The sequence below is a fragment of the Salmo salar genome, chromosome 10 (assembly GCF_965601325.2).
Source record: "Salmo salar chromosome 10, fSalSal1, whole genome shotgun sequence".
Classification (NCBI taxonomy): Eukaryota; Metazoa; Chordata; class Actinopteri; order Salmoniformes; family Salmonidae; genus Salmo; species Salmo salar.
In genome coordinates, this window is record NC_138300.1 from 77,131,135 (window position 1) to 77,150,006 (window position 18,872).

Below are 18,872 nucleotides of genomic sequence, written 5' to 3' on the forward strand. Positions count from 1 at the left end.
AACTGCCAAAAGAAAGGAAATGCTTGAGTTAATGAGGGATACAAAGTCTTGAAAGCAGGTGCTTCCACGCAGGTGTGGTGGCTGAGTTAATTACACTCGTGGGAATGGGCCTATATGGATAGGGCTAAATTGAAATGTTTCTTACAGAAGAAATATGAAAATGCATAACCATGCTAGTAGAAAGGGAACAGTTTGGAGATTATGGGAACATAAGAATTTGTTCTTAAATAAGAATTTGTTCTTAACTGACTTGCCTAGTTAAATAAAGGTAAAAAAAAAAAAAAAAGATGAAACACAACAGTTTATTTATTTTATTTTATCTTTATTTAACTAGGCATGTCAGTTAGGAAAACAAATGCTTATTTACAATGATGGCCTAGGAACAGTGGGTTACCTGCCTTGTTCAGAGGCAGAACGACAGATTTTTACCTCGTCAGCTCGGGGATTCGATCTAGCAACCTTTCAGTTACTGGCCCAACACCCACCACTAGGCTCACCTTAAATAAGACTGAATCTTGGTTTGCATAGAACACAGTCACAAGTGCATTCGGGTGCACATTTTGTTCTATCTCAATAGACAAACATAGTCTCATTCTGTTCAGAACAACCCAGAGTATGATGTCATGTCATCTTGTAACTGTACATCAAACATAGTGATCATGAACGTTGACACTGTTTATGACATGATATTTATGATATGGAAAAGTGCACATTTGGACTCACGGGTGTTTGGCTTGCTTGTATGACATCAACGCTGTATTTATTATAATCCTCAACGTCTCATCTTTCAAAATACATAGTCTTCTTAATTTACAGACAAAAGTTTCCCAGTTAGCGGGAGGGATGGGGGAGGGGCAACTTCTTGTTGCCCGAGTTGCTCCAGTTCACAAGAGGCTGTCAGCCGTATCAAGTGTTTGGGTGTCCAACCCCAGAGGCATACATTATATATATACAACGTTTGGTAATCGATATGAGGTTTTTAATTTTAAGGCTCACCAAATGTTTAAAAATTGAGAAATTTGAACCCTCTGACACCCTGCTTCCTGATTGTCCGTCTGTCCGTCCCCCCCCCCCCCCCCCCCCCCCACAGGGCAGTGAGTTGTTTATGACAGACGAGGAGCGTCTGGCGGTGGAGGCTCGCAGGGAGCTGGACAGACGAGAGTTGATGCACCAGAAAAGGGTTGCCCTGGAGACTAACAAGATGGTCAAGGAGCAGCAGGAGAAAGAGAGGCAGTGAGTGGATATCAGTGGACTGATTGATTGTCAGTGGACTCAAAGAAGTGGTCAAACATATTTCCATGGTGGCTGGGCCTATCAGAATAGATAAGACCCTTTGGAGGGAAAACTGTTGTACTGAATATTTTTCCAGGAATAGGCAGCCCAAATAATGATGGGAAGGTTGGACAGAAAAAAAAAGAAAAAAAACAGCAATTGATGACTGTAAATGATTATTTTATTCAGAGAGCTGACAATTGGGAATTCATAAACTGATCATTATGTATTTTTGCTAAAAGTTATTGCTGTCTGTGCATATGCTTTATGAACAGATGCCTCTCTTGACACACCCAGAGAGAGAGGGACAGCACAGACATTAAGTGAGGACTGAAACATACTGTATGTTGGTTTTCACTTGTTAACCCACGTTCAGTTTGCCAAAATAGTCAGGTGCTGACAGCCGTAGAGCACAGAGACTTTATCTCTTGGCTCTGTGCTCTAGAAAATAACAGGCTTTTCACTAGCATTGATAGCAATCAGAGACAAGCAAAACAATTTTTTCTTTTTTTTCTTCTGATTGACACATGAGATATACACTGAGTATGCCAGTGTATATCCTAATATTCAGAACAGCCTCAATTCGTCCGGGCATGGACACTACAAGGTGTCGAAAGCTTTCCACAGTGATGCTGGCCCATGTTGACTCCAATGCTTCCCACAGTTGTGTCAAGTTGGCTGGATGTCGTTTGGGTGGTGGACCATTCTTGATACCCAAGGGAAACTGTTGAGCGTGAAAAACCCAGCAGCATTGCATACCCCGTTCAAAGGCACTTCAATATTTTGTCTTGCCCTGTTACCATCTGAATGGCACACACACACAATCCATGTCTCAATTGTCTCAAGGCTTAAACATTCTTCTTTAACCTGTCTCCTCCCCTTCTATTCATTCATCTATAGCCCTGATTGAAGTGGATTTAGCAAGTGACATCAATAAGGATTCATAGATTTCACCTGGATTCACCTGGTCAGTTTGTCATAGAAAGAGCAGGTGTTCTTAATGTTTTGTACACTCAGTGTACAAACTTGCCATCAACATAGCTTTCATAGTGAATCTATTATACTGATGCTATCTCCAGAAGAATAGGCTGTTCTATATACAGTATCTCAGTCCTATACAATTTCAGAATATGTTGTTATTTCCCATAAAATTGGATTTTAGTCATACATACCGTACATATAAATGTATATAAATGTTTCTTTGTGTTGCGAACAGGAGAAAGATGGAGATTTCTCAGAAGACTGCTGAGGAAGAGGAACGCTATCGGAAGGAGATGGAGAAGTGGGTCTTCACCCCGCTTTGCATATTTAATGCTCTTTCTGTAACATATGTATCTTGTATGTTACGTACATAATGTTACGCGTATGGCTAATCATTTCCGTAGTGAAACAGACAGATCAGTTAGGGGCTGGGGGTGTTGCATGAAGGGAACCCAGGATCTATCAGAACTTCACAGAGCGTGTAGTTGAGATCAGAGAGCTTCAGTTCTCTTGTGTGTTAACAACTATATCAGAGAGTGTTTAGTTTGGGTGACCCAGTGACCTCCTGACCTGTGTGTGTCTATGTGTGCGCGCTTGTGTGGATGCATGCGTTTGTGTGCGTGCCTGTGTGTGCGTAGGATCGAGGCTGCGGAGAGGAAGCACCACAGGGAGTGGGAGGAGGACTGGGCGCCTAGAGAGCAACCCAAAACCAAGAGTCCCTCGCCGGCCCCGCCCGAAATCAACACCCCACCCCCCAAGTCCAAGAACTCTGGTAAGGACAGTGGGTCAGATGGTACCTCAGATAGTGTCTATTGAATCTATAGAGCAGGGTTACTCAACTCTGTAACGATCGTCTGGAAGAGGGGACCAAGATGCAGCGTGGTAAGTGGTCATAATTATATTTAATGAAACACTTTTAAACAAACAAGAAAACGAAAGCCAACAGTTCTGCCAGGTGAACACACACAAGACAGAAAACAAATAATCCTGCACACAGAGCAGGTGGGCCTCCTGGCTAAAATAGCCCAGCTAATCAGCCCAAACCAAAAACAGGTGCACACAATAAACGAAAAGGGGGAAAAGGGAATCAGTGGCAGCTAGTAGGCCGGCGACGACGACTGCCGAGCGCCACCCGAACAGGAGGGAGAGCGACCTACGGTAGGAGTCGTGACAAACTCCCACCCCACGAGGTCCGGAGCCTGCTGGGTTTCTTTTCTACCTGATCATTAATTGCACACACCTGGTGTCACAGGTCTAAATAAAATCATATTTTATTAGTCACATGCGCCGAATACAACAGGTGTAGTAGACCTTACAGTGAAATGCTTACTTACGAGCCCCTAACCAACAATGCAGTTGAAAAAAAAATACGAAGAAGAATAAGAAATAAAAGTAACAAGTAATTAAAGAGCAGCAGTAAAATAACAATAGTGAGGCTATATACAGGGGGGTACCGATACAGAGTCAATGTGCGGGGGCACCGGTTAGTTGAGGTAATATGTACATGTAGGTAGAGTTATTAAAGTGACTATGCATAGATGATAACAACAGAGAGTAGCAGCGGTGTAAAAGAGGTGGGGGGGGGGCAATGCAAATAGTCTGGGTAGTCATTTGATTAGATGTTCAGGAGTCTATGGCTTGGGGGTAGAAGCTGTTGAGAAGCCTCTTGGACCTAGACTTGGCTCTCCCTGACTACAGGAGCGCCCCTGACTAGAGGGGAACAATGAAAAAATGCAGTGGATCTGTCTTCGAGGTCCAGAGTTGCGTTTGAGGGCTATAGATGAATGAATAGATCCAAGGAAGGCCGTGTAGATCAGCAGAAACTAGACTTACAGTTGTGCTTCATCTCTTTGCATGCTGTCTGTCTCCTCTCTTCCTCCACTGTGTGCCGTGCTTCTCTGACTTCCTCCACTGCCAGACATCGGAGCAAGCTCTTTTCAGGCTGACGACAACGATGAAGAGCAGCAGCAGGAGGAGGAGGAAGAGGGGAGTGAAGTGAGTGACGGGTCTCACAGTGTACCCACCGAACGCAGCGTCAGAGACGCACTACAATACCACTCACAACATGCTCGATTTCCTTTGACAATCAAAACCCATTGACAGGCTCCCACACCTTAGTAGGGCTAGCCTGGATGCTAGGCTGTTTCTGCTTTAGCTAGCTTTTCATGTATTTCCGAAACTGCCTAGCATTCATCGTAACAAGGTGCCATCTTTCTCAATACAACCCCTTGAGCTGTCTTTCTCCATTTATTTCTGTTGTGTGCAGTGGATTTAGTTGACAAACTGTAGCATGCTTTCTCTATATAGTTGCTGAAGTTCTGCTCTGAGTCCTCCTTAGCCCGAGTGTCAGTCTGTTTCTTCTCTCTTCATGGAATTGTCATGCAATACATGCATGACAGTTTGGCTTGACAATGACAGTGGAGTAGGCAAAAGCACAAACAATCTGGGACCAGGCTAATTCCTGCCTCAGCATCCGAGTGACTCTGTTTGGCGTTGTTTTTCTTTCTCTATAGCTTTTGGATGGTTTTATCGCTACGAAGGGAAGCTGCCCACACTCCGCAAGGTATTCTGTACGGTCGCAGTTTGGTGTGCTGTGAGATGTCTTCTGTCAAAGCTAACCGACATATTTCACTTTGTGCAAAATAACATCACTTGTTTACTGGTTCTGTCACCACAATGCTGTGGCAGTTCTATAATATATTATTGTAGAACGTTACTGTCTAGTTTCTAGTCTTGGTCCTTGTACGGTTTGTACGGTTTGGGGTGGAATGGGTTCTGGTTTCTCCCTGGTTTCTATAACGATAAATATGAATGATGTCTCAGAAAGGAGAGAAGAAGAGGAAGAAGAAGAAGGTGTCCAACACGGACACCCTGCAGGAACAGAGGAAAAACAAGAAGGAGATGGAGTTTGAGCTCAAGCTGGCTGCAGAGAAAGAGGAGATGTATGAACGAGAGAAGCAGCTGAAGATCAGTAGACTGGTGCAGGAGGTAGGAGTAATAATCAGTAGACTGGCGCAGGGGGTAGGAGTAATGATCAGTAGACTGGCGCAGGAGGTAGGAGTAATGATCAGTAGACTGGCGCAGGAGGTAGGAGTAATGATCAGTAGACTGGCGCAGGAGGTAGGAGTAATGATCAGTAGACTGGCGCAGGAGGTAGGAGTAATGATCAGTAGACTGGCGCAGGAGGTAGGAGTAATGATCAGTAGACTGGCGCAGGAGGTAGGAGTAATGATCAGTAGACTGGCGCAGGAGGTAGGAGTAATGATCAGTAGACTGGCGCAGGAGGTAGGAGTTCTGTGGAACGGGATTCTGTATGAGTGAGGAAATAACATAAAATGAGAAAAGAGTGACTTTCGTCTTCTGAGTTGACTTCCCATCAGCACCTTGCCAATAGGGTGTCTTCTTTATTAATTTATACTTTGGTGTATGACTAATCCCTAACCCAGCCTTAGGTTATACAGTATGTTGTTCTATACGGGAGTCAGGGATCCAGTCTTGAGTATTGCGTTGCGCTGTGCCGTGCCCCAGGTGTCAGAGACAGAGCGGGAGGATCTGGAGGAGTCAGAGAAGGTGCAGCACTGGGTGGAACGTCTCTGTCAGACACGCCTGGAACAGATTTCCTGTGTGGAGAACGAGTCCCCAGAGGTACATCTGGAATCCCTTCTCTTTTCTGTGTATCAGCTAGGAACACCGGTGGTCCTATCACATCGGATACTTTTATGTGTAGTAACTTTTCTTCAATCATTTCATGTTTTTTCCCTTCCGTTGCAAATTCATAGATTTGTCGTAGGCCACAATGCTCTGTGACTGTGTGTACCATGATAGCTCTGTGGTTGTGAGTGTCTGAGAGGCTGGGCTTGTCCTTCAGATGTCCCCTCCTCGGTCTCCTGCCTCTGGGCCCATGGTGAGGCGTTTCCCCGGGGGTCTCCAGCTGGCCACCACTGACCTGGATGATTTGAACTTGGATGAGGTGGACCAGAGCCTGAGGGGGCCCCTGAAGAGACTGGCCCCCACCCAGCCTTCTTCCTCCCAGCCCCCGCCCCCCCTACCTCTCCCTCCACCCTCTCCCAGACTCAACCCCACCATCCCCAACTTCTCTCCTGCCTCACCACGACCATCGCCCCAACGCCCCCCCCCGTCTCCCCCCTCCACCCGCAAACCCCCTCCCTCTGCTTCTACCGCGGCCTCCAGAGGACGCCAGCCCCCTCCTCCTCCTCCGCCACCCCCACCTCCACCTCCCCCCCCACCTCCTTTTTCTAAGTACCCTCCTACCTCCATCTCCTCTCACTACCCTCCTACCCCAATCTCCCACTTTCCTCCCTCCTCCTCACACTATCCCCCTACCTTCCAGTCCTACAGGCCCCCGTCCTCTCCCCGTCCCTCCCCTCAGCCTCCCCCTCCTCCTGCCCCACCCTCTCCGCCCCCACCCTCCCAGCACATTGAGGAGCAGCTGGGGGGAGGGTCCCATGGAGGGTACCACCACCACCCCACCAGTCCCCCAGAGACAAGGAGCGAGTGGGAAGGGGGCGGGTACATGCCGAGGGGCGGGTACTACTCGTCCAACGCCAGTGAAATGTCCTACCCCTCCAGCCCTAAGGTAGCCTCCCTGGTGTGACTATGGCGTGGTCCGAAAACAACCCCTAGCCCGTTTCCCTTGCTCTTCCCCCGAAAACGTTTAAGCAGAGCTGATAGGAGCGGACAAGTGTGAGCAACTACTGTGATGGCTCCCACTAAACCATCGAATTGGTTAAGGGAAGAGAGGCTGTTACATTCCTGCTAACATCTTGTTCCTTCAGATCTCAGAACATCAAGGGGGCAGGGGAATGTTTAAGGACGGTACTCTGCATGATCTGTGCTGGGAAGATGCATGGTTATTTAATTCATGAAAGGGAGAGGAAACACATCACTGAGTCGCAATGACTGAATGTTGTGAAGAACAATGTCAATTTCCTCTCCGATTAAGTGCAATCATGGATGCAGTTGTTGGTTTTTACTCAGTCTGTTTGCAGTGGCTCTGATTTGTATTGTGTTATCGTATTTGACAGCAGTGGGTGTAGAATTGCATGGCGTGACGTGGTGGGTAATATTGTCTATAGGCGAGAGAGGTTGTGAGTCATGACATAATAGCTCCTCTTCAAGTGCATGATATCTCCTTTCCTACATGTGTGTTCCATTTGAAACCACCACTTTGTGTGTGTGTGTGACATTACTATTCCAGTAGTGTTCTGTAATGGTCATTCAGCGATAAGTACATGATACTACTGTGTTTTCCTGGTTCAGGTGATGAGAAACACTTCCCATATCAGTGGCATATCCAATTTAAGCAATTCCCTGGTAAGTCTGCTCCCTCCCATCATTTGATCTTTGAGAGTGGTCAGAGAAGCCTGCCTAGATCGCTCCTGTAGTGGAGGAAGTTCTTCTGTGATGTCAACAAATGTTTAGACAAGCTGAGGAGCTGTTGACTTTAAAACCATGCCACGTTCTTCATAGTTCTGGTGTTCCAGGGCTCTGCTCTTACGGGGTTAAACATATATAATAAATACTACCGTTCAAAAGTTTGGAATTTGCTTTTCTTTCAAAAACAAGGACATTTCTAAGTGACCCCAAACTTTTGAACGGTAGTGTATGTAGGGTTAAATCACAGGGTTAAAGCTCTAATGTCACTGGTTTTATAATTAGCGGTTTGCTCTGGGATTTAGCAGTAGAATCCCTATGTGTTCTTTTCAATAATGTCCATGGTGCTCTGCTCACTGAAGCCCACTGTAACCCCATTGTTTGCTGTCCTTTCTGCCGCTGCTCGGATGTTCCTAATAGCAAATCGCTCCTAGCCCGCCCAACCAGAGGCGTCAGATGGCCCCTGTCATGTCTAAACCAGTCATGCTGTCCCAGAATCAGTCCCATCGACCTACCCTACACGCTGAGGGCCTGGTAAGAAACACAGACTCAGCACTGTCCGCCTACTCCTCCTCTCTCCCTCTCCCTAAACACCCTCAACCCCTCTGCGCATGCTTGCTGTGTTCTCCTGTCACTCTCCCTAGCCGGGGTGCTACGTTTGTCCACGCTGTTTCTCTGCTGCACCAGACAAGGCTGGTTAGTGTACCGATGCTAACTTCCTTATCAGGAGGAGACCCTGTCATTACTCTGCTCCCAACTGGTCATTTACCATGTGTCATCACCATCCAGAAAAACCAAGGGAGGATTTAGGTCTGGTTTTTATATATCGTCCAATTCTGTTGTCAAAGATGAATCCACAAACTGAGAGAGCGTGATAGTCTTTTGCAGTTTAGCTGCAGAACTTTTTACTAACTGAGTGAAATGATACAGCATCAGAACATGACTCGCATTCCAGTAGTGAGGGGAGTGAGAGTGTATTGTTTCTTTGCCTGTCTGAAATTTCAGAATACATTGATGTTCCCGATAGGTTGTCTGAGTCTTTGCGATGCTATTCACCTGAAAGGGGACAGATCCATGGGGGGGAAAGCCCTTAAGTTCACAGACAAAAGTTCCAAAGGCGGCACCTAATTATTTTTGATTGTTTCAAAAAATATCTCTCTAGATACATCTTTGTATGTTTATTGGATAGCGAGAGAGCTATAGGTGAATGGTAGGAGAGCGATTGCTGAAAGAGTGGTGGGACGGATTCGAAGCAGCAGCGGCTTAGATCACCAGACTACCCCAAGCCGTTATCCATATGCCTTATGAGCCAGAGTAACAGGAACAGAGGAGAAACTCTGCTGTAGTTTGATGGATTTTGAGACCCTCTCAAGCCCTACTGTCCGTCTGTAAGACTGACACTCTATCTGCTGCAATTAGACCACACAGGATGCCCATCTCAGCCTGTCTCTCCCTCCTGTCATAAGTGCCTGTTTATTAAGTGGATGGCCACCACCCGTGGATATAGCCTACAGTACAGTTTAGGTGCAGTCAGTTTCAGGCTCTGACGTTTGATGACTGCTGTGTTAGCACTCAAAGATGTCGCATAAAGTTGACTTCCGTTTTTCAATTGTTTTATTCTTTTCACTGCATCAAACGTTTCAGCTTTGCAGCCTTCTTCAGTCTAGGTAATATTTTTCATTCAAAACAGCATTTATAGGACACAGCAATTTAAACTCTGTCCTTATCAAGAACACTGTCCATATCATATTTTGCATATAATTTATGAACGACCTTGCCAGATGCCCTTTGTGGTAAGCTATCTCGTACATGTATATAATGTATCCAAATGAGCGGACGGTTCACGTCTCATACCCCCAATTGCTCTTTGTGCCCGCTCCCGTACCCTATAATTCTGTATTTCTTTGTGATTGTATGTGGGTAGACCAGAGAACCTGATTGGCAGATGAGTGGCAACCCTGATTAGAAGCACCTGTTGCTCATCAGTTGCTCACCTGTGTTCCCTGTAAATGCTGTTTTGAATGAAAAAGCTTACTACCTACACACTGAAGAAGGCTACAAAGCTGAAACGGCTGTGTACGCTATTGCTGATGCAAATAAAATAATAAACCAAATTGAAAAACGATATTAGCCATATGCAACATCTTTTTGAGTGCAGACCCATCACATCTTTTTGCTTATGAGTTTACAGGTTTTACACACCAAACAAAGTTCTGGGAGAGCACGATGGTCTCCTTTTGATAGGCTGCTGTGTTAGCCCTAGAAGATCCAAAGCAGTTAGCTACAGTCTAGTTAGGATGCAAATTAGATAATGTGGTACCAACATGGAGGATTATTTCTCTACCACTTGTAAGGTGAAGTTGATCCCAGGTGAAGGTTTTGCTGATGTTGACAGAGAGACAGACTAAACTTTTTTCAATTTTTTATTAATCTTTATTTAACTAGGCAAGTCAGTTAAGAACAAATTCTTATTTACAATGATGGCATACTCCGGCCAAACCCGGACAATGCTGGGCCAATTGTGCACCACCCTCCCAATCACAGCCAGATGTGATACAGCCTGGATTTGAATCAGGTACTATAGTGATGCCTCTTGCACTGAGATACAATGCCTTAGACTACTGCGCCACCCGGGAGCCTAGACAGAGGGAGCACAGACAAAGGGAGACAGAGAGAAACTCTGAAAGAAAGAGGAAGCGACTCATAAAGAGAGAAACAGAGAGAGACTTTTTGTAGTTCTTTAATAAGCCATCCTCACTATATTGAAACACCACAGTACCCCCAGTGAGTCCCCCGGCCGCTAAAAATGCATTGCGTACCATCAAACCACTTCTCAACCACATTTCACAGTACAATACACATTCCATATCCATATTACAAATGTATATTTAACCGCCCTCTCCAGCAGTACAGTCCTCTTAAGCCTCCGCATATCTTGAAATACCCCCAGATAGTTGAGCATCTAGTATTTATAATCAACCTGTCATGACTTTATTTTCATTAAGCTGATGACTGTTATTTATTTAATCCACTAACTATGTTTAATTGTTACCCGACTAAATTGATCATGTAACAACTAATTCATTAGGAATTTGGGGCACCACGGAAGAGGTTGTTTAAAGAGTTACCGTCTCCCGAATTAAACTCTATAAGATATATCTACTACATTGATAAACAGTCATCTTATTAACCTCTCTGGGCTAGGTGGCACCAAATCGTCCCACCTACGTAACAGCCAGTTGAATCCTGTGGCGCGATTTTCAAATACCTTAGAAATGCTATTACTTCAATTTCTCAAACATATGACTATTTTACAGCTATTTAAAGACAAGACTCTCGTTAATCTAACCACACTGTCCGATTTCAAAAAGGCTTTACAACGAAAGCAAAACATTAGATTATGTCAGCAGAGTACCCAACCAGAAATAATCAGACACCCATTTTTCAAGCTAGCATATAATGTCACATAAACCCAAACCACAGCTAAATGCAGCACTAACCTTTGATGATCTTCATCAGATGACAACCCTAGGACATTATGTTATACAATACATGCATGTTTTGTTCAATCAAGTTCATATTTATATCAAAAAACTGCTTTTTACATTAGCATGTGACGTTCAGAACTAGCATACCCCCCGCAAACTTCCGGGGAATTTACTAACAATTTACTAAATTACTAACGATAAACGTTCACAAAAAGCATAACAATTATTTTAAGAATTATAGATACAGAACTCCTCTATACACTCGATATGTCCGATTTTAAAATAGCTTTTTGGTGAAAGCACATTTTGCAATATTCTAAGTACATAGCCCAGCCATCACGGGCTAGCTATTTAGACACCCAGCAAGTTTAGCACTCACCAAAATCAGATTTACTATAACAAAAATGTTATTACCTTTGGTGTTCTTCGTCAGAATGCACTCCCAGGACTTCTACTTCAATAACAAATGTTGGTTTGGTCCCAAATAATCCATCGTTATATCCAAACAGGGGCGTTTTGTTCGTGCGTTCTAGACACTATCCGAAATGGTAAATCAGGGTTACGAGCATGGCGCATTTCATGACAAAAAAATTCTAAATATTCCTTTACCGTACTTCGAAGCATGTCAACCGCTGTTTAAAATAAATTTTTATGCAATTTATCTCGTAAAAAAGCGATAATATTCCGACCGGGAATCTGCGTTTCGGTAAATAGAGGAAAAAAAAGAAAGACGGGGGCGACCAGTGCACACTCCTAAGCCCACTGTCCCCTGATCGGCCACTTGAGAAAGGCGATAATGTGTTTCAGCCTGGGGCTGGAATGACGACATTCAGCTTTTTCCCGGGCTCTGAGAGCTTATGGGAGCCGTGGGAAGTGTCACGTTACCGCAGAGATCCTTTGTTTTGGAAAGAGATGTCAAAGAAAGCCAATAAATGGTCAGACAGGCCACTTCCTGTAAAGGAATCTCTCAGGTTTTTTCCTGCCATATGAGTTCTGTTATACTCACAGACACCATTCAAACAGTTTTAGAAACTTTAGGGTGTTTTCTATCCATATCTAATAAGTATATGCATATTCTAGTTACTGGGTAGGAGTAGTAACCAGATTAAATCGGGTACGTTTTTTATCCGGCGGTGTAAATACTGCCCCCTAGCTCTAAGAGGTTAATCATTACCTCTTATCATTATGAACAGTCGTAACCTCATGCATCTATAAAAACACCAGCCTTACTCATGATTCAGTACTACACAAATTGGTTGAATAATTTATTTACAAGCTAACTAAATAATAACAGGATAACATACATACTTAATACATGAGACAAAGGTCCCTAGCGGACTTCTATAATATGGTGTCTTTTTACACAACGGCATGGAGAGAGAGAAAGAGAAAAAGACACTTCAGAACTATTCTCACATTAATCATATAGTTTGAACACAAACCACTGCCCATTTGGAATAAGAAATCATGAATGTATTTACGTGTGAGTGCCTTTGTTCGGTCGGAACCAGCCCTCCTTAGGAAGGTTGTTGGCCTTTCAGTGGCAAGCTGTATGGCTCTGATTGTCTGAAATGGGTCTCCACTTTCCCGTCTTCTACTATTGTTCACTCTGGAAGATAGCTAGCCAGCCGTGTCGATGGTTCCCATTGGTGATGAGCGTAGTAGGATAGTCTCACTTAGATTTGCTTTTCTAGATATTGACTCAAGACAGCTAATCAACTGTCTCAGTGATTGTCTGGGAGGTGAGCTTCTCGCCTACACCTTGTGTTGATTATTCAGCATTTGGACCACGATGGACATGAGCTGCAGCTCGCCGTCTCACTTGTCTAAAGGAAGGTGAGTTTATTTCTTCACCTCGTGTTGAGGTTCAAAGTTACAACCTTTTCAAACATGTAGCTACCGCCTCACGTTTCCTGGTCTGATGTTAATCTCTGTTGGCAAACCTTTTATGTCCTCTGGCCGAAGGGGACGGTTCCGTCCGTCTGACACTCTCTCTGACCTTATCGGGGCATGGCTACCTACTTATGCACAGTTTATAGGAGATAGATTTTCTTATACCTCCTAAAATCGCATTCATATCTTAAAACCTGTTAGGGCTAGGGGGCAGTATTGACACGGCCGGATAAAAGACGTACCCGATATAATCTGGTTACTACTCCTGCCCAGTAACTAGAATATGCATATAATTATTGGCTTTGGATAGAAAACACCCTAAAGTTTCTAAAACTGTTTGAATGGTGTCTGTGAGTATAACAGAACTCATATGGCAGGCAAAAACCTGAGAAGATTCTGAACAGGGAGTGGCCTGTCTGACAAGTTGTTGTTCATCTTGGCTCTTTTTATTGAAGACTGAGGATCTTTGCTGTAACGTGACACTTCCTACGGCTCCCATAGGCTCTCAGAGCCCGGGAAAAAGCTGAATGATATCGAGGCAGCCTCTGGCTGAAACACATTATCGCGTTTGGATAGTGGCTGGTCAGAGTACTCTGAGACTCAGGCGCGTGCACGAGTCGACCCCGTGCTTTATTTTCTTTCCTCTTTTTACCTAAACGCAGATTCCCGGTCGGAATATTATCGCTTTTTTACGAGAAAAATGGCATAAAAATTGATTTTAAACAGCGGTTGACATGCTTCGAAGTACGGTAATGGAATATTTCGAAATTTTTTGTCACGAAATGCGCCATGCTCGTCACCCTTATTTACCCTTTCGGATAGTGTCTTGAACGCACGAACAAAACGCCGCTATTTGGATATAACAATGGATTATTTGGGACCAAACCAACATTTGTTATTGAAGTAGAAGTCCTGGGAGTTCATTCTGACGAAGAACAGCAAAGGTAATAACATTTTTCTTATAGTAAATCTGACTTTGGTGAGTGCTAAACTTGCTGGGTGTCTAAATAGCTAGCCCTGTGATGCCGGGCTATCTACTGAGAATATTGCAAAATGTGCTTTCACCGAAAAGCTATTTTAAAATCGGACATATCGAGTGCATAGAGGAGTTCTGTATCAATAATTCTTAAAATAATTGTTATGTTTTTTTGTGAACGTTTATCGTTAGTAATTTAGTAAATTCACCGGCAGTGTTCGGTGGGAATGCTAGTCACATGCTAGTCACATGCTAATGTAAAAAGCTGGTTTTTGATATAAATATGAACTTGATTGAACAAAACATGCATGTATTGTATAACATAATGTCCTAGGGTGGTGGTTTGGGTTTGGGTTTATGTGACATTATATGCTAGCTTGAAAAATAGGTGTCTGATTATTTCTGGCTGGGTACTCTGCTGACATAATCTAATGTTTTGCTTTCGTTGTAAAGCCTTTTTGAAATTGGACAGTGTGGTTAGATTAACGAGAGTCTTGTCTTTAAAATGGTGTAAAATAGTCATATGTTTGAAAAATTGAAGTTTTTGCATTTTTGAGGTATTTGAATATCGCGCCACGGGATTACACTGGCTGTTGAGTAGGTGGGACGCTTGCGTCCCACCTAGCCCATAGAGGTTAACAACAATACTTTCTTAATATGTCATATTATATGCACAATGTATTGGATGGAAACTTGACAGGTAAAGGGGATATACTTTCCAAGTTACAATATTACGTCCATACAGTTTTTAATGAAATTGTATTTGTCACATACACATGGTTAGCAGATGTTAATGCGAGTGTAGCGAAATGCTTGTGCTTCTAGTTCCGACAGTGCAGTAATATCTAACAAGTAATCTAACAATTCCCCAACAACTACCTAATACACACAAATCTAAAGGGGTGAATAAGAATATGTACATGTAAGTATATGGATGAGCGATTGCCGAGCGCCATAAGCAAGGTGCAATAGATGGTATAAAATACATTACTCATATCACATGTATATACTGTAAGATATGTAAACATTAAAGTGGCATTATTTAGAGTGAATTGTATAAAGTGACTAATGATACATTTATTAAAGTGGCCAGTGATTGGGTCTCAATGTAGGCAGCAGCCTCTCTGAGTTAGTGATTGCTCTTTAGCAGTCTGATGGCCTTGAGAAAGAAGCTGTTTTTCAGTCTCTCGGTCCCAGCTTTGATGCACATGTACTGACCTCGCCTTTTGGATGGTAGCGGTGTGAACAGGCAGTGGCTCGGGTGGTTGATGTCCTTGATTATCATTTTGGCCTTCCTGTGACATTGGGTGCTGTAGGTGTCATGGAGGGCAGGTAGGGTGCCCCCGGTGATGCGTTGTGCAGACTGCACCACCCTCTGGAGAGTCTTGCGGTTGAGGGCGGTGCAGTTGCCGTACCAGGCTGTGATACAGACCGACAGGATGCTCTCGATTGTGCATCTGTAAAGGTTTGTCAGGGTTTTGGGTGACAAGCCAAATTTCTAATGACATCACAAAATGAAAACCAATATGGCATTAGTTTTCTATAGCTCCCCACTGACCATTCCCCATATTCTTATGTTAGAATTATTGTTCCAGTATTCACTTTTGATGTGCTAGAGTTTCGTCAGCAAAACTTCTGTGAAACAAAGAACATTCCTTGGGTTAAATACTGGAGTGGGAGAGAAAGTCTCCTTCTCCTGTAATTTATGACAGGGTGTCAACTGTCAACCCCCCAGCAGCCCCGGGGGGGGGAGAGGGCCCTGTTATTGTCATCCATTGCCAAGCTGATCTGACCCATTCAGATCCTCATAGAACAGTCATGACACACCCTAAGGCATGGAGGCATGGAGGGAGAGAAGGAGCTTGGGGGGGGGGGAGGTGTCGTAGTGTCAATCTCTAATGACTACTGTCTGGTTCCTGTGTTACAGCCCCCGGAGATGCTGAAACGGATGGTGACGTATAACAACTCGTTTAGGTCCAACAACAAGAGACAAGTAATCCATACCCATCACCACCTTCTCCCCTGACTGTCCTCTGCTCTGAGTGGTTTTTAGTAGTTTAGCGGTTGTTTTCCCCTCTTTCTAATCTAAATCAATCCACCTTTCTTCCTCAGAATGACATGTGGAGTGACTGCCTCCTTTATTTCCCTGGTTCCCAATCTGTCCTTTCTGATGGACGCAGTAGTTCCTTGTACACATTCGATAGCTCAACTAAATTGACTGTGGAAGTTATGTATTATGTACATGTATTGGGCCTTCTTTTGTCTCAAGGTAGATATGCAGATGGTGTGGATGCTGAGTAGTGTAGATATGTGGTTGTACGTCTTCCTTTTAGTGTTCAGGTTGCCCTGAACTGAACCAGCAGTGCATTGTCCCGCTGTCAATGACATATTAGTGTTTGATACAACTGAGACCACAAGCAACTTCCTGTGCAATGGGAAGAAGGACCTCCATGTTTTTACCCGATCATGCTTATTGTTATTAAAAACCTTGAGTTGACATCCCTTGCCTTAAAATAAACTCTGTGGGAATCTCAATCGGCACCCTGCAATTCCACCCATTCTGCACTATAATTGGTGGAAAGTGGTGCACCATATAGGGGATATTTGAGATACAAACTCGTACCGCAGAGAGCCTTTTGTTTTGTTGATGCTTTTCTAACCAACTACATAATGCTATTAAAAAGGCATCGATGTCATTGCAATAAATTGGCTTCTCATTCAGCCAGATTTAATTAACGTTCATTCTGACTCCCTCAGACTGATGACTCCAGCCATGAAGGACGCTTTTCAATTCAATTGGCATTTGTTTCAAACTGGAGATGTCTGCTTTTTGAAATGGAAAGCGCAGTGTGATTGCCTTGTTGCTGCAGTGATGAAGACATGATAAATGTGTCCTTTTCTCCTGAATGGAGATTGAGGAGCTGTGGCCCTCAGATTTTGAAGGCCACAAAAGACGGTGTTTGTGTGTGTTTATATCAATGAGGCCTGTCCTAGAGGAGAAGGAAGAGCCTTTAGATGTCACACTAGCAGACAGAGATGCATTGAACATTTTTATTTATCCTTTATTTAACAAGTCATTTAAGAACAAATTCTTATTTACAACGACAGCCTAGGAACAGTGGGTTAACTGCCTTGTTCGGGGGCGGAACAACAGATTTTTACCTCGTCAGCTCGGGGATTCGATCTAGCAACCTTTCAGTTACTGGCCCAATGCTCTAACCACTAGGCTACCTGCCACCCCATGCCTGTTCTGTTTTTCCTTCAGAATTAGCATCTCCTTTTACAATGTTTTGAAGTGAAAAAAAAGAAACGCTGTCGCTATCTCGCTTTACAAAACAAGGTTCTTGAACAGTGGAGCAAACAGAAAAACAGATTTTTGGAAACTCTTGGTAGGACAATGGAAATGTACTTAAAAAAAGCTATATTTTATAGTTGCAACCAATTTGTCGAAACACTGAAATGTGTTGATTTTAACAATAAAATCTAGATTTTGGAAGCAAGATTTTTATTTCATGAGTTGCTAAATACACTGAGTGTACAAACATTAGGAACACATGCTCTTTCCATGACACACTGATCAGGTGAATCCAGGTGCATAGGTATGATCCCTTACTGATGTCACTTGTTAAATCCACTTCAATCAGTGTAGATGAAGGGGAGTAGACAGGTTAAATAATTATTTTTAGCCTTGAGACAATTGGGACATTGATTGTGTGTGTGCCATTCAGAGGGTGAATGGGCAAGACAAAATATTTAAGTGCCTTTGAACGGGGTATGGTAGTAGGTAGGGTTGTGTAGGTTACTTTCTAAATGTAATCCATTACAGTTACTAGTTACCTGTCCAAAATTATAATCAGTAACGCAACTTTTGGATTACCCAAACGCAGTAACCTAATCTGATTACATTCAGTTACGTTTAGATTACTTTCCCCTTAAGGTGCATTAGAAGAAGACAAAAATGTATGTTACCAATTGAACAACATCTATTGCAGGATAAATCAATGTTAAAGTTTACATACCTGACCATAAATAGATGTTAAATTTTACTTTATGGGTTGGTTATGTAGGCTTCTTCTAACCCATCGCTTTCTACTACATATAATAATATGATTAAATTATATATTTACATTAAAAACCAGTCATTCCAATAAATGTTATACCCCTTGATCTTCAAGAATAGGACTTGGAAATATGGAAGTATAGATTCACCAAATTGTTTAACCTGAGCACTAAGAACTTATTAGCCAGCCCTATTCGGTTGTTTATGATTGTGTTGTCATGGAGGACTGATTGGGCTCATTGATTTGAGTTGAAAAATAAATGCTGCGCTCATGGAATGGCATGCTTTGATCACTACTGAAAAGTGCTATTTACATGTGAAAAATGAATGCCATATGCTTCCTTTGCTAAACTGTAGTACTATTGTTTACCTTTTTGTTGGTGACACTTTGATATCTTAATAATATGCAGCTGTTTAAAGGGCAAATCCACAGATGAAACTAACAAACCGTCGCCCCGCCTCTGTTTTGGCAAAAAGCTGAGGGATGGGCCTGGATGCAAGGACTGACCATCCATGATATCAAAATGATTGTTTTAACCATGTTATGAGGCCATACAGTGTTTGTTTACATTTACAATGTTTACAAACATTTAGAGAAAAACACGCTTATATTTTGGGTTCTCATGGAGTGTAACACGAACTAAGCTCATGAGGCATTTATAAGTTATATTATTCAAGAATCAATGTATATACAGTTGAAGTCGGAAGTTTACATACGCCTTACCCAAATACATTTACACTCAGTTTTTCACAATTCTTGACATTTAATCCTCGTAAAAATTCCCTGTCTTAGGTCAGTTAGGATCAC

General features: G+C 43.2%; 1 protein-coding gene across 3 annotated transcripts in view; it reads left to right on the plus strand.

Moving 5' to 3' along the window:
- Positions 1–18,872, plus strand: part of ush1c (Usher syndrome 1C) — a 52,236-nt gene that overhangs the window by 16,713 nt on the left and 16,651 nt on the right. For 2 of the 3 annotated variants that reach the window (XM_014124635.3, XM_014124638.3), the window contains exons 11-14: positions 1,091–1,233; positions 2,489–2,554; positions 2,892–3,025; positions 4,172–4,248. In XM_014124635.3, coding sequence (XP_013980110.3) covers positions 1,091–1,233; positions 2,489–2,554; positions 2,892–3,025; positions 4,172–4,248 — 420 coding nt within the window. Of the gene's footprint in view, positions 1–1,090; positions 1,234–2,488; positions 2,555–2,891; positions 3,026–4,171; positions 4,249–4,766; positions 4,817–5,076; positions 5,242–5,781; positions 5,899–6,121; positions 6,501–6,668; positions 6,851–7,533; positions 7,588–8,067; positions 8,182–15,931; positions 15,998–18,872 lie in introns of all 3 variants that reach the window. The other variant, XM_082957181.1, reaches the window with a different exon arrangement.